Below are 17,422 nucleotides of genomic sequence, written 5' to 3' on the forward strand. Positions count from 1 at the left end.
CCTGTGTGTGTCTTAATATAAGGATAAAAAAAAATCTGATTTTTTTTTCATTCCAATTTACATAAGAGTGGATCAAGAAAATTTAAGCATGCAACTTCAGTTGGTGCTGATTCAGCAGATACTGAGTCCCCAATCACACAAGCTGACAAAAGGGTAGACTTGCTAACCTGCTATAATTGATGCATGATACATAGAACAAGCCATTCATTAAGTCAAGTTGGAGGTCAAAAATATCATAAAGCTTTCCCTAATAATTCTTAGTGGCATAATTTTTTGTTTTCAATAATAATACCTATCAACATCTATCTTATATATGTATATGAGAATAATTCTTCCGTATCGGACTAAAAATCACTGAAGTAATTCCAAATTGTGACATACTACCTAAATAGGAATGGAGTTAAAAGGTTACAGTGTTTAAGGTAAAGTCTGTACAAATGGCCTTCAAGACTAAAAAACCCAATTCATCCCATGGAGACAGTAATGGAGCTGATGATTAGGGCAAAGTAACGTTCTCAACAGATCCCTTCATCTGAGTGTCTCCTATAGTGACAGCATTACTAGACATAAAGTTAGATCTAGGAGTCTACAGTATAATATAGAAAGCTGCTTACCTATAGCTCTAGCTGAGAGGTACAGAAAATGATAGCCATTATTCATGATCTTTGTGAAGAGCTGAGCAACACCACTTTGAGCCCAGTCCTTGCCCAAAATTGGCAAGAGATGACCCAGCACATCAGACTTTGTGATCGTGCCATCAATGTCTGACACAACAATCTTATCATCATAATGCCACAAAAAAATATGGCACTTGCATCGAGTGGTTCCCTGGTAGGCTGTTGTTACTGAGAAGAGTGCTTCATTGCTTCCTTCACGTAGATTGAGTTTACCCTAATAAATAGAATTCCAACAAATTAGCTTAAATAGTTCCTCTTCTTTGAAATGCTGTCTTACTTAAACTGAAAGCAAAGAACAATTACAAAACACCAAGTTCACAATATCTTTCTCAATTATATGGGAACAGCAAATCCTACAGTGTCTTAAGTGTGGGTATGCAAAACAAAAATCTGCAAGTAGCTGCTAAACTTTGCTAATCATTCTAATCTTTCTATGTAACTCCTACATGATATATTTATCTATGCCATTTCTCACACAACGAACTTCAGTCTTCCAGTAAATGCTCCTTACAGAATTAAGTAGCATTCTTCCTGCACCTTCCACAAGGCAACTCTGTCAACCTTATCATATATGCTTTATCGAGGTCACCACTCCTAATGAAAATTCTTAAAAACAAATACCTGGCCCACAAATCATGTAGGAAGGAAGGTGAGTGATTCTAGGTGAAATTGGGCCTGCATTCATAATGAGTGACAGCACCGTGGTTAATGTTAATGCATGGGGTCATGAGAGAGAGAGAGAGAGAGAGAGAGAGAGAGAGAGAGAGAGAGAGAGAGAGAGAGAGAGAGAGAGAGAGAGAGAGAGAGATGCTGCCTGTTGATTACACAGCTCTTGTTGCAGACTAGACAGGAATTCCAAAAGCTTGTCTGGGTGCTGGAGAGTGTATATAATGAGGGAGATGAAAATCAACATGAAAACATTTACAGTAATGAGCTGTAGTATGGAGGTGAGGCAGGACAGTTTGAGCATGAGACTGAAGAAGGAGCACATGGAGGAACTAGACTGTTTTGGTTATCTGGAGTGGTCATAGCAGGGTATGGAACAAAGTGGGCAGAAGCGAGTCAAATTGTGGGAGAGGGGGGCTAACGTCCTGGATGCATTAAGGGTAAGGATGGATGTATTTAAAGGAACTGTCAACCTCAAAGTGCTTTATGGATGCGAGTCTTGGGCGCTGAATACAAAAGAGAGGAAAATGGCTAAAAAGCTGGAAATGAAGAGCCTAAGATTTATAGGTGATGTGTGGTGGGATGATTGTGCATGGAATGACAGTGTAAGAGCGAGGTGTGGTCTCAAGCAAAGCCTGATTGAGAGATGACAGGGACATACTAAAATGATTTGATCATGAAGATGAAAAGCAAAGACTGACTGATTAAAAGGATCTGTGTCAGGAGGTGACAGAATCATTAAGCATGAAAAGCAAAGAATATTTCTCAAACATTCATGGTGGAATCACAATTTTCAGAATCTCAAACACTATGTCATTGCTATTTTGACATCTATTCTTATCTCAAGGTCGCATTTTCTGGGTCATATAAAATCTAAAAGACTGACTAGCTGGAACACACTCTTAGAAATTCAGAAATTCAAATACTAAACATCCATCAAAACACTAAGTTAATTGTGTACTCCTTATCTTAACAACTCTTCCTATCATGATAGTGTTTCCATGGGCAAATACAGTATAAAGATTGAGAAGGCAAAACATAATTTCAGAAATTCAAACATACTACACATGCAAAGTGAAATTAAAATACTTCCAATAAAAATCCACCTCAGCATGCTCTGCACTCAATTCTCTCTCATCTAAATGCTTATATAATCAACCAAAATCCTTTGAAAAAACATAAAAAGCTCATTCCCTAATTCACTTTAGCAACTCATATTTGCTATTACCCTCTACCCCATCATCACAACACTGATAAAGCATATTTTCACTGCAACAAATTGACATGCACTAAACAACCAACCCCCTTACACAATATTAAAATCCATCCCATCATGTTACCCTTTTCTGTATGTGTTTTGGACATCATCTGTTCATCTTTTTACCATCAAAAACATACAACTTAAATTTCACACAGCCATCACATCCAAGATGCAACTTACATAATGAACATCTATCCTTCAACCATCCCATATTCACTACACAGACACACACACAATATCACCACACTCCTTGACCTGTCCTCCCAGCTGGTGGATCATCAGTGCATTTGGACCAAGTGCTATTTCTTCATAATTCTTTTCATTGTTCACACCTCCCAACTATTAACTTCTTAAGAAAACATAAATGAAATGTATAACATTGTTTGTATAGGAAATATCTATTTTGGAATAGCAACAACATGGGTATGAACATTTTTCTGTCAAATTAGCTATAAACTTACTATCTGTACAGATGACAGCCTTAAACTCTTCTTATACCGCTCTCCATGGAATTGTTTCTCCTTTCCTTCCTCTAGATCTTCTGACTCTGAAGAATCTGTTGCAGCCCTGCGACTTAGATGTCCTTTTTTCGTTGGCGTCCCTGGTAAGCTTGTTTGTGTCTCTGCCACAGTTACTTCTATGAGGTTGGGATCAGGAATGCTTGCAACCATTTCTGTTGTTATGCATGCAGTTCCTTGCTAAAAGTACAGGAAGAAAGGTGATAAATAAACAAACAGCAAACTCTGATGGTAAAACAAAATGAATCTGGGATGAAAAAGGGAATGGATTGACTGACTTCAAATGCTTCAGGCACAACACAAATGCCTAAAGATTAGAAAATCTTGGGAGATACAGAGTAATTAAGGATTCAAAATTGGAATCTGAAATTGGCAGATATAAATGAAAAGTGAATAAAAGAAATAACAAGATGGTCAGAGGAATGTGCTGGATGAAGGAAAAACACTAACAAACTCTAAGTTAGAAACTTCTGCTGACAGCAGTTACAATATAATCATGAGATCTATGCTTCACCTTGCATCAAATTTTTGGCTGCAATACTAAATTCATGCATGTACCTCACCAACAAGGATGGTAATTCCATCTTAATAAAGATAGTAATCAAATTTTACACAAATGTTGAGATCTTGCTTCACAAAATCAAAACTTTCTCTTAAAACTAAATACTATAATTGTCATTTTAAGTAACAATCAATAAATTCCTACCTCTGTATTACCCTGACATGACACCATCTTCTCAGAGCCAATCTTCACATTTTTGCTATTCTCAATTTCTTCAGTCTGGTTATTCCGTCTCCATGAAGAAAACCAAGAGTAGCCCTTTGATTGTGAGCGTTTTCTGATTTCCTTCTTGGGCATGTGTTCTTTGATGAAATCATCAGCTAATTTCTGGAGATTAAAACAACACGTTCTCTTCAACTCACAATATCACGGAGTGCTTTTGGATGTATGATATGGGTATACTACCATCATAAAAGTTCAATGCTTTTACTGAATAGAGCAGACCAGCAATCATGACTGATTTACTAAAATGAAAGTTTGGGAAGGGAAGGAGGATTATAACGATGCATGTGAAATATGCCTAAACTCATTCTTAAAGCAGAAAGTCTCAAAGTTTTAACAGGAATTTCAAAAGAGTGACAAATAAGGTGAAAGTATATATAAAAACCAGGGAATGTGATGCAACCAAAATCTTGGAACTGTCTGTGGAGTTTGGCTGTGGATGTAGGTTAATTATACGTGACAGATGTTACGCTGTGGATTTTGGTTAATTATACATGACAGTTAAAGAGTGAATGAGGTCAAATAAGGCCACTGTTCTTGTATCAAACACCACATTGCCAAGTTGAAAGAAGTAACTGTGCATTAGAAAAATATATAATGCTTCTTCCTTCTCAGTGAGGTACCATCAGGAAGACATAAACAATGGCCTCATTTGTAAACATCAATTCTGTTGCTGTCATGTGCAGCACATTGAAACCAGTGCCTACCATCAATGACTATTTATGTTTTATCCTTTCCATAAGAGCAAAAGCACCTACAGTAGTTGTATGATGCTGGACTCTGACCATTTGCTTTAATATCCAACTACAGGTACTTAACCATCAAATTCTTCCCTCATAATTTTCATATCTATATTTCACAAATACTGCTTAAATACCTGTGGGACTGGTCGCTGGAACAGCACAAGCGAGAGAATCTGCGGAGCAGCAGCATTCCAGTTCAGGTACTTGCCCCCAAACCTTATCACAAGGTCGGGATTGTCTAAGATTTGTGGATTCTCACAGAAGTCATCATAGGTTACAAGGTTCTGAAGGAAAAGGCTCTCAGGGAAATCCCCCTCGTATTCATGAAGGCGTCCACAAAGTGAAAAGGCAATGTCATGGTAGCCCCTATAATCAAGCCAAATGAGAATATCAATTAATTTTCAAACTATTTAAAATCATTTAATCAAAGAAAGTTACTTCCAAGTCATGGCTCATACTATACATCACACCATCATTGACAGATGCTTCAGATTCTCGTATCAGTGATGCTTGCGAATATCATTCACAGAAAGAGAAAGATAAACTTACTTATAATCAAAAATAGGATGCCTGAAGTCTTCAAAATCTGAGTCACTACAAATTTTAGGACCACCAATTGCTCCTTCAACGCTGTGTGGTGACTGGGGAAGTGATGGCCCATTGCCGGATTCTGCATCCTCATCCTTTACACCACCTATGGACATGGGAAAAAATTAAGTAAAATTCTTAGTTAACTAAAATAACAAACTTCTACTTCCTGATGCATGAAACGATACAAACATTCTAATTAAGTGATCAAAAACTGCATTCTGTTATCAATCACCATATTTCACATGGATTAAACAAAATTTTCAGGTGGTACTGCATTAGTGTATCATTCCATGAGCATGTGTTTGTTTTGACAGTTTCGCTGTCAACAGGCTTTTAAAAATGGATTTAAAAGGTCTGCATCCCACAGAACAAATATTGGTCACAAAAAGCCAACTGCAAACCACTGAAACTGCTAATGGCATGTAATACCTTTAAGTGTAGGCTGACATATAAAATCTGCTTTGGATTCATCTTTCAACTAAAGGTCAAACTGCAATATTACTAAGTCTTAGGAAAAACATTATTCAGCATTAGATAGCAATTCAAACTACTGGTCATAATTTTTTTTTTTCTTCTTTTTTTTTTTTGCTTTGTCGCTGTCTCCCGCGTTTGCGAGGTAGCGCAAGGAAACAGACGAAAGAAATGGCCCAACCCACCCCCATACACATGCCTTGATTCAATCCACTGACAGCACGTCAACCCCGGTATACCACATCGCTCCAATTCACTCTATTCCTTGCCCTCCTTTCACCCTCCTGCATGTTCAGGCGCCGATCACACAAAATCTTTTTCACTCCACTTTCCACCTCCAATTTGGTCTCCCTCTTCTCCTCGTTCCCTCCACCTCCGACACATATATCCTCTTGGTCAATCTTTCCTCACTAATTCTCTCCATGTGACCAAACCATTTCAAAACACCCTCTTCTGCTCTCTCAACCACGCTCTTTTTATTTCCACACATCTCTCTTACCCTTACGTTACTTACTCGATCAAACCACCTCACACCACACATTGTCCTCAAACATCTCATTTCCAGCACATCCATCCTCCTGCGCACAACTCTATGTCCACGCCTCGCAACCATACAACATTGTTGGAACCACTATTCCTTCAAACATACCCATTTTTGCTTTCCGAGATAATGTTCTCGACTTCCACACATTCTTCAAGGCTCCCAGAATTTTCGCCCCCTCCCCCACCCTATGATCCACTTCCGCTTCCATGGTTCCATCCGCTGCCAGATCCACTCCCAGATATCTAAAACACTTCACTTCCTCCAGTTTTTCTCCATTCAAACTCACCTCCCAATTGAATTGACCCTCAACCCTACTGTACCTAATAACCTTGCTCTTATTCACATTTACTCTTAACTTTCTTCTTTCACACACTTTACCAAACTCAGTCACCAGCTTCTGCAGTTTCTAACATGAATCAGCCACCAGCGCTGTATCATCAGCGAACAACAACTGACTCACTTCCCAAGCTCTCTCATCCCCAACAGACTTCATACTTGCCCCTCTTTCCAAAACTCTTGCATTCACCTCCCTAACAACCCCATACATAAACAAATTAAACAACCATGGAGACATCACACACCCCTGCCGCATATGCATAATAATTTTTTTTTTTTTTTTGCTTTGTCGCTGTCTCCCGCGTTTGCGAGGTAGCGCAAGGAAACAGACGAAAGAAATGGCACAACCCACCCCCATACACATGTATATACATACGTCCACACACGCAAATATACATACCTACACAGCTTTCCATGGTTTACCCCAGACGCTTCACATGCCCCAATTCAATCCACTGACAGCACGTCAACCCCGGTATATCACATCGCTCAAATTCACTCTATTCCTTGCCCTCCTTTCACCCTCCTGCATGTTCAGGCCCCGATCACACAAAATCTTCACTCCATCTTTCCACCTCCAATTTGGTCTCCCTCTTCTCCTCGTTCCCTCCACCTCCGACACATATATCCTCTTGGTCAATCTTTCTCTCCATGTGCCCAAACCATTTTAAAACACCCTCTTCTGCTCTCTCAACCACACTCTTTTTATTTCCACACATCTCTCTTACCCTTACGTTACTCGATCAAACCACCTCACACCACACATTGTCCTCAAACATCTCATTTCCAGCACATCCATCCTCCTGAGCACAACTCTATCCATAGCCCACACCTCGCAACCATACAACATTGTTGGAACCACTATTCCTTCAAACATACCCATTTTTGCTTTCCGAGATAATGTTCTCGACTTCCACACATTCTTCAAGGCCCCCAGAATTTTCACCCCCTCCCCCACCCTATGATCCACTTCCGCTTCCATGGTTCCATCCGCTGCCAGATCCACTCCCAGATATCTAAAACACTTCACTTCCTCCAGTTTTTCTCTATTCACTCACCTCCCAATTGACTTGACCCTCAACCCTACTGTACCTAATAACCTTGCTCTTATTCACATTTACTCTTAACTTTCTTCTTTCACACACTTTACCAAACTCAGTCACCAGCTTCTGCAGTTTCTCACATGAATCAGCCACCAGCGCTGTATCATCAGCGAACAACAACTGACTCACTTCCCAAGCTCTCTCATCCCCAACAGACTTCATACCTGCCCCTCTTTCCAAAACTCTTGCATTCACCTCCCTAACAACCCCATCCATAAACAAATTAAACAACCATGGAGACATCACACACCCCTGCCGCAAACCTACATTCACTAAGAACCAATCACTTTCCTCTCTTCCTACACGTACACATTATATTTTTTTTTTTTATTTTTTTTTTTTTTTTGCTGCTCCCGCGTTTGCGAGGTAGCGAAAAGGAAACAACGAAAGAAAGGGCCCCAAAACCCCAAACCCCCATACACATGTATATACATACGTCCACACCCCAAAATATACATACCTACACAGCTTTCCAGGGTTTTACCCCAGACGCTTCACATCCCCCAATTAAATCCACTGACAGAAACGTAAAACCCCGGGTTTATACCCATCGCCCCAAATTCACTCAAATTCCTTGCCCCCCTTTTTCACCCTCCTGCATGTTCAGGCCCCGATCACACAAAATTTTTTCCACCCCAATCTTTCCACCTCCCAATTTTTGGTCCCCTCTTCTCCTCGATCAAACCACCTCACACCACACATTGTCCTCAAACATCTCATTTCCAGCACATCCATCCTCCTGCGCACAACTCTATGTCCACGCCTCGCAACCATACAACATTGTTGGAACCACTATTCCTTCAAACATACCCATTTTTGCTTTCCGAGATAATGTTCTCGACTTCCACACATTCTTCAAGGCTCCCAGAATTTTCGCCCCCTCCCCCACCCTATGATCCACTTCCGCTTCCATGGTTCCATCCGCTGCCAGATCCACTCCCAGATATCTAAAACACTTCACTTCCTCCAGTTTTTCTCCATTCAAACTCACCTCCCAATTGAATTGACCCTCAACCCTACTGTACCTAATAACCTTGCTCTTATTCACATTTACTCTTAACTTTCTTCTTTCACACACTTTACCAAACTCAGTCACCAGCTTCTGCAGTTTCTCACATGAATCAGCCACCAGCGCTGTATCATCAGCGAACAACAACTGACTCACTTCCCAAGCTCTCTCATCCCCAACAGACTTCATACTTGCCCCTCTTTCCAAAACTCTTGCATTCACCTCCCTAACAACCCCATACATAAACAAATTAAACAACCATGGAGACATCACACACCCCTGCCGCATATGCATAATAATAATTTTTTTTTTTTTTTGCTTTGTCGCTGTCTCCCGCGTTTGCGAGGTAGCGCAAGGAAACAGACGAAAGAAATGGCACAACCCACCCCCATACACATGTATATACATACGTCCACACACGCAAATATACATACCTACACAGCTTTCCATGGTTTACCCCAGACGCTTCACATGCCCCAATTCAATCCACTGACAGCACGTCAACCCCGGTATATCACATCGCTCCAATTCACTCTATTCCTTGCCCTCCTTTCACCCTCCTGCATGTTCAGGCCCCGATCACACAAAATCTTTTTCACTCCATCTTTCCACCTCCAATTTGGTCTCCCTCTTCTCCTCGTTCCCTCCACCTCCGACACATATATCCTCTTGGTCAATCTTTCTCTCCATGTGCCCAAACCATTTTAAAACACCCTCTTCTGCTCTCTCAACCACGCTCTTTTTATTTCCACACATCTCTCTTACCCTTATGTTACTCGATCAAACCACCTCACACCACACATTGTCCTCAAACATCTCATTTCCAGCACATCCATCCTCCTGCGCACAACTCTATCCATAGCCCACACCTCGCAACCATACAACATTGTTGGAACCACTATTCCTTCAAACATACCCATTTTTGCTTTCCGAGATAATGTTCTCGACTTCCACACATTCTTCAAGGCTCCCAGAATTTTCACCCCCTCCCCCACCCTATGATCCACTTCCGCTTCCATGATTCCATCCGCTGCCAGATCCACTCCCAGATATCTAAAACACTTCACTTCCTCCAGTTTTTCTCTATTCACTCACCTCCCAATTGACTTGACCCTCAACCCTACTGTACCTAATAACCTTGCTCTTATTCACATTTACTCTTAACTTTCTTCTTTCACACACTTTACTAAACTCAGTCACCAGCTTTTGCAGTTTCTCACATGAATCAGCCACCAGCGCTGTATCATCAGCGAACAACAACTGACTCACTTCCCAAGCTCTCTCATCCCCAACAGACTTCATACTTGCCCCTCTTTCCAAAACTCTTGCATTCACCTCCCTAACAACCCCATCCATAAACAAATTAAACAACCATGGAGACATCACACACCCCTGCCGCAAACCTACATTCACTGAGAACCAATCACTTTCCTCTCTTCCTACACGTACACATGCCTTACATCCTCGATAAAAACTTTTCACTGCTTCTAACAACTTGCCTCCCACACCATATATTCTTAATACCTTCCACAGAGCATCTCTATCAACTCTATCATATGCCTTCTCCAGATCCATAAATGCTACATACAAATCCATTTGCTTTTCTAAGTATTTCTAAGTAATAATAATTATGCATATTTATGATTTGGCTCAATCTTCAAACATGAATTTAGGAATGATGAAAAGAGTAATCTAAAACAAGATCATAAAACTAACAAATTAAGGAATAATGCAGATTGGAAAGTAGGGGTGAGCCCTTGTTTAAAAAAATATACAAATGAGTGACAGCTTTATCTTAAAAAAAAATCTGATACTGCTCAAAATTATTTTCTAAAGCTAATGACCTGATACTATAAAGATGTACCAAAAACATGAACACATACATTTTTTTTTATTTCATTATACTTTATCGCTGTCTCCCGCGTTAGTAAGGTAGCACAAGGAAACAGACGAAAGAATGGCCCAACCCACCCACATACACATGTATATACATACACATCCACACACGCACACATACATACCTATACATCTTAACGTAAACATATACATACACACACACATATACATATATACACATGTACATAATTCATAATGTCTGCCCTTATTCATTCCCGTCACCATCCCGCCACACATGAAATAAGAATCCCCCCCCCCATGTGCACGAGGTAGCACAAGGAAAAGACAACAAAGGCCACAATCGTTCACACTCAGTCTCTAGCTGTCATATATTTTCTTCTTTTCTTTTAAACTATTCGCCATTTCCCGCGTTAGCGAGGTAGCGCTAAGAACAGAGGACTGGGCCATTTTTGGAATATCCTCACCTGGCCCCCTCTGTTCCTTCTTTTTGGAAAATTAAAAAAAAAACGAGAGGGGAGGATTTCCAGCCCCCCGCTCCCTCCCCTTTTAGTCACCTTTTACGACACGCAGGGAATACGTGGGAAGTATTCTTAATCCCCTATCCCCAGGGATAAGCTGTCACATATATATATATATATATATATATATATATATATATATATATATATATATATATATATATATATATTTTTTTTTTGCTTTGTCGCTGTCTCCCGCGTTTGCGAGGTAGCGCAAGGAAACAGACTGAAAGAAATGGCCCAACCCACCCCCATACACATGTATATACATACGTCCACACACGCAAATATACATACCTACACAGCTTTCCATGGTTTACCCCAGACGCTTCACATGCCCCGATTCAATCCACTGACAGCACGTCAACCCCGGTATACCACATCGCTCCAATTCACTCTATTCCTTGCCCTCCTCTCACCCTCCTGCATGTTCAGGCCCCGATCACACAAAATCTCTTTCACTCCATCTTTCCACCTCCAATTTGGTCTCCCTCTTCTCCTCGTTCCCTCCACCTCCGACACATATATCCTCTTGGTCAATCTTTCCTCACTCATTCTCTCCATGTGACCAAACCATTTCAAAACACCCTCTTCTGCTCTCTCAACCACGCTCTTTTTATTTCCACACATCTCTCTTACCCTTACGTTACTTACTCGATCAAACCACCTCACACCACACATTGTCCTCAAACCTCTCATTTCCAGCACATCCATCCTCCTGCGCGCGACTCTATCCATAGTCCACGCCTCGCAACCATACAACATTGTTGGAACCACTATTCCTCAAGTATAACATAACATTATAAATAAAATGACATATAACAACCTAGTGATGAACTGCTTCTGTGTTGTGCACTATTTAGTCTATTCTGCTCTGCTGCCAAACTAATGCTGCATACTAGGAGTACTACCCAGCAGAGAAAGTGAAATGTAAGGTATTTCTGAAAGTATTTTTGTCACAAACAAATATCATTACTAAAAGCTTTCATCACTAATATCTCTTACTCCGTAAAGCTTTTACAGCTTCACAAGTCATAACGCAATGACATGGTGCAGATCTCATACAGGCCTTTTTGGCATTCTCGCACACACTGACCAGTGCATGGAAAATATCTAGGCCATAGCATCTGGTGACAATGCATGGGCAAGCATTAAAAGTTGTATATTTCACCTCAAGGAAAAGGTATAAGATTCAAGAATTTTGTTTGTATACATGTCAGCTGCAGTGGGACCAGAGGTGTTTCAGGTTATGATTTTTTTTCGGACATTGGAATATTTGCATATACATAATATGATATCTTGGGGATGGGGCCCAAGCCTAAACACAAAATCCACTTATACATAGCCTAAGGTAATTTATACAATATATCCAATAATTTTGTGCATGAAACAAAGCTTGTGTAGCACTGAACCATCAGAGAGCTAAGGTGTCACAACCTCAGCTGCCTGTGGACAATCTGTGGTTGTTTGGCAACACCTTCATTCCTGAATGAATCTATATGCTACTGATAAGCGATCATTTTCTGACCACTTATTCACATACAAGTACTCAATAGTAAATAAATATGAAATACCAGTAACACAATGAAAAATAGTGTGTTTAAGGTAAATAAGCAGCACAGCAACATCAGCAGAATACCCGTATCAGCTTATAAACAATAACAACAAATAACTGCAGGTTTTCAGTTTCCACCTATGACACTGTATTTTGATTAAATGGTTACTGTATACAGTAATTCATTTTCTAGGTTTTATTTGAGATATAACGAATAAGCATTTAATTTACAATAGTCACAGGCAGCTGTAAATGTTATGAAAACTAACTGTTGGCAAATTTTCAACACAAAACTGCTGCTAGTCATGTTATGCTTAAACATGGCATTTTTGGTGGTGATGAAATTCAGATTTCACATAAAAATAAAGTTTTGCACTTCGGAAAAAAAAAACCATCTCTGCTTACAAAAGAGGATAAATACAGCAACAAATACTAGAACTACATATGGCCAGAGAAACTTGAGGGGAGGGGACATCACTGTTGAAATCATCATGAAAAGGAACATCATAAGAAATTGAGGGATCAGGAAGCGGCTTCTCTAGGGATGAGGAGGCATTCTGCTAGCCTGCTTTTTTAAACATTTCTTCCAGAGTCATTAACAATGGTTTTTGTCTTAGAAGGCTCTCTGTGATTTTATAAACTGACATGATTTCTTGTTCTGTTATGAATGCATGCTGTTCTAGTCCTTCAATAAGCCCATCACACATTTTCACCGTGTCGTCTATAGGCAACTTTTCTGCAGTGTTAAAGAGTCATTTTCATCTTTATCATCATGATCATCTTGATTCAGGACCAATTCAGCTATTTCACTGTTACTCACAGGGGTATCTCTTTTTGACATTTTAACAACATCTTTGTGCCAGAGAGCAGAATATAAGCAAAAAACATGAGTAATGCATGTAGCTCTGGTGGTGATGATGGTTTGTAACAAACTCGAGCCAATAAAGTGTCAGAGCCCAGCATGGGCAAGTGAGGTCAGGTGTGGAATTTTCCACTTGTAGTGTCATGTCACTGCTCAAAAAGTTTTGGATATTGGAGCATTTCAGATTAGGAATGCTCAACCTGTACTTAAGTGCCATGAGGAGGTACATGTCAGGGGTTAAGTAAACAAAGGAAAATAATGTCATAGGACAAAACAAAGCCTACAAACAAGTAATACTGAATAACTCACTCTGGTATACTTCTTTATCAGGGGACAACTTGGAAACAATCATTCAAAATACAAGCATCCATTTGCACAAACAGGTTTCATCACTGCTGCACTTAACATAATTCATAATCCAAATAAAAAATCTTAATGCTTTATTATCATTCTCCATTCCTACCAGATGAATAGCTGTTGTAGGCCCGCTTTTCTGGAACCTTGAAGTTGCGAGGAAAATACAGAGCAGCCACCTCAGGATCAAGTTCCTCCAAGTTGAGATCATCAAGGTAAATGCCTTCACTCTCTGGATTATGCCGAGCCTTCTTGGTGGCCCGCATGAAGCTAAACATACTGCCCAACACAGATCGCTCATCTAGGGGAAACAAGCCCACATATACCACTAAATGTTACACAGAAAAACAACCATTATAAAACGAAAAATACAAATACATCCCAAACATAAAGTGCTACAGCTGTACTACCCCACCATAACATTAACATTCTACACTACTAGATGAAAAACAAATATTAAGACATGCTTCTAAAAGACACATTCCTGAACTCAAAAATAAGGGCAATTACTTTCCCTTTCTTTACTCTTTACTGCCGCTATTAATTTTGTCTTTGTCATTCCATATGTCCTCATTTCCCCTTTCACCCTTGATTATTCATGTTGAGACAATCCTTAATCAAAATCTTGTTCCTTCATGCAAGAAGCAACCATTCTTTTTTAAATGACAACCAAATCAACATGCAGGGTGCATTAGCATATTTTCCATGCATGTTAGTCAGTCACCGAAATTTGAAGGTGGGGAGACTGTTGTCAACATAAATGAACTATGAAATGAAGTTAGCCTACCTAACAGTTTTAAATCCACAATAACTCAAACAATCTCTCATGAGGAAGTAGCTCTAAGGCTTTATGCAACACAATACACAAACTAATTTCTGAAGTCCTCAAAACATAAAACTGATTTAGCAACAAGTTGGCCTGCATCATACATAAACATGTACATAGACACTTCTGTTTGCATTGCTAACATTATTCTGAGCAAGACACACAGCCTATGGTTCAAGTCAAATCCCATGGCTCCAACCAAACCATTCCCTCCCGGGTATCAAAAACATACCACTTCCTCCAAGTTCTCTCCATTCAAACTCGTATTCCAAACACCCTCTCTCTCTCCACTGCTTCCCCAAATAACCTTTCTTTCATTCATATATGTTCTTGTCTTTCCCCTTTCAAACACAGCAAAAGTCACTATACTAGCTGAACTCTAAAGTCACTTCTTAGCCTTTTGTGCCTCACCTTTAACAGGCACTGGCAGAGGGCACCTAGGTGTAGTACTCAAGCATAGTACTCTCAGAGGATCCTACCTAAGTTCCTACCAACTACTTCTACCTAATGTGTCTTCCTGATGTTCTTGCCTAATTTTCCAACCTACTACTTCAACCCAATGCTCCAACCTACTACTTTTCCCTAATGCTCCTGTCTAATGTTCTTATCTACTACTATCTATTGCTTTCTCATACATCAATTTCTAAAAGTTGGCACTGAAGGAGCCAAGTGAGGGGTGCTCATCCTCCTCTGAGGGATTATGCTGGGGTGTCTGCATGTGTATCCATGTAACCAGGATGAGAAGAAGGAAGAGATAGGCATTATGTCTGAGGAGAGGAACCTTGAAGATAGCTCTGAATACAATAAAGCTCAAAGAAAAGTGAGAAAAACAATCTGGGAATGTCTCAGGAGTAAAGTCTGAGGTAAGTGAGAGGTAAGGCAGGGGAAGCATTTCTACTGAAGAACAAGAGGGAATGTGCAAGAGAAACGGTGAGCCCCAGACTTATGTGGGTAAAAAAGTGAGCAGATTAAGAGAAGTAGATGATTAATAGTGCTTATGCACCTGGAAATGAGAGAAATAACGAAGAGTAGTGAGTGTTTTGGGAGGAGCTGAGCGACTGTGTCAGCAATTTTGATGCGAGGGATCAAGTCTTTGTGTTGGGTGATTTGAATACAACAGTGGATAATGTAGCAATCAAGGGTATAATTGTGGGGCATGGGTTACCCAATGTCGTGAAGGAAAATGGCAAACAATTTGGGGAGCTGTGAGCTGAGAAAGGACTGGTGACTGAGAATACCTGGTATAAAAAAATTAAGGCAAATGGTAAGTAGGCATTACTGAATCATATACTAATTCATAAGTGTGCAAAAGAGAGACTCTTACATGTAAATGTGCAGAAAGGGTTAGCTAATGGTATGTCTGATTATTAATTGGTGGATGCGAGGGTGCTGGTTTTCAGAGCCTTTACGAAAAGAAAAATTATGCGAGTGGGAAGAGGGACATAAATGTGAGCTACGAAAAGAGGCTTATACAAAGAAATATCAAGATCAAAAGAGACTATTGTAGAATGGCTAAAGATTTTCAAGGAAATGAATTGGTGAAAAACTAGTGCAAACTGCTGCAATCATAGGTCTATCCCTTCTAACTGTTACTATCAATTCATTACAAATATAAGATACCACTTTTGCTTTTTAAAATGCAGTTCCACATATAATGGATATCAGTACAATAATGCTTTCATCAATGTTATATAAAATATCAAAAGCATTTCTCCATCATTCATAAAAATCTCCTGGTGCACATAAATCTGAAAATTCTCTAAGCCAAATACGTAAATCTAATATGGTAACACTCAAGATGTATTCACACATGAAAAATCTCAAGATTAATAACCTAACTGAAGGTCATCTACTGTTTGTAATACTGTAATTACCTAATACTGAACATCTAACTAAAATTTTTCTCCCAATTCACTTATATAAAAGACAGCCGAGAGGGGAAAGTTATCTAAATATATTCTATCACCCTATCAATTATCAACTCCATTCTCAATTCCCTGGGACTGATCACATACACAAAAGCTCTCAGATTATGCATGCATATAATAAACTCATGTTCAGTGTGTTAAATAAAAACATGCACCTCCATGTTTATGTCTGTGATTTTTACATTTTCACTGCACACACAACTGAACCACCCATTGCAACATGTCTCCATATCTATACTTGTTCAACCGCTAATATCTGTGACCTTGATCTCTGATGCCACTAAGATCCTGAATCAAAATTTGGCAGTTAACTTCATATTTCAACATCTTTGAAGTGATAATTATTCATGTTAGTATCTTTGCATATGTTTTTCTAGGATGATATTTCCGGTATTTTGGAGGAAATACAATGCATACCATCCAGCTCAGAGCACTGTAAATCACAAACATGTGGAGATGGTATATACCCAGGCATTCTTTACTACAAAAAAGAGATGGTATATGTACCCGGTTGCTCTTTACTACAAAAAAGAGAAAATATGATTCAACAGAGACATCAGGACATCTACATTAACAAACTTAAGATGCGCTAAAATTACATGGATTCCATATGAAAAACAAAGGAACCAAAATAACCCAGTTAAAAATGTTGCAAAAAATAACAGATCCCAAGAGGAGAATCTTTCTAAAACACTGATAAACCTTTAGATACAATCTCTTTCATACTCTTTAGTAGACAGTAACAGTCACAATACAACTTTAGTGTAACTAATCACAAACCCTTTTGTCCTTACCATAATACACCACATAAGTATCAGA

General features: G+C 39.5%; 1 protein-coding gene across 6 annotated transcripts in view; it reads right to left on the minus strand.

Annotated features, from left to right (window-relative positions):
- Lpin (phosphatidate phosphatase LPIN) overlaps positions 1-17,422 on the minus strand; it is a 63,883-nt gene that overhangs the window by 22,578 nt on the left and 23,883 nt on the right. For all 6 annotated transcript variants that reach the window (XR_011713822.1, XR_011713823.1, XR_011713824.1 and 3 more), the window contains 6 exons: positions 13,959-14,150; positions 5,199-5,343; positions 4,784-5,015; positions 3,829-4,011; positions 3,066-3,302; positions 615-891 (listed from right to left, as the gene is read on the minus strand). Coding sequence is in view for 3 of the 6 variants with exons in the window: in XM_071671108.1 (XP_071527209.1) it covers positions 615-891; positions 3,066-3,302; positions 3,829-4,011; positions 4,784-5,015; positions 5,199-5,343; positions 13,959-14,150 (1,266 nt within the window). In the remaining 3 variants the exon portion in view is untranslated. The remainder of the gene's footprint in view (positions 1-614; positions 892-3,065; positions 3,303-3,828; positions 4,012-4,783; positions 5,016-5,198; positions 5,344-13,958; positions 14,151-17,422) is intronic.

The sequence above is a fragment of the Panulirus ornatus genome, chromosome 16, assembly GCF_036320965.1.
Source record: "Panulirus ornatus isolate Po-2019 chromosome 16, ASM3632096v1, whole genome shotgun sequence".
NCBI lineage: Eukaryota > Metazoa > Arthropoda > Malacostraca > Decapoda > Palinuridae > Panulirus > Panulirus ornatus.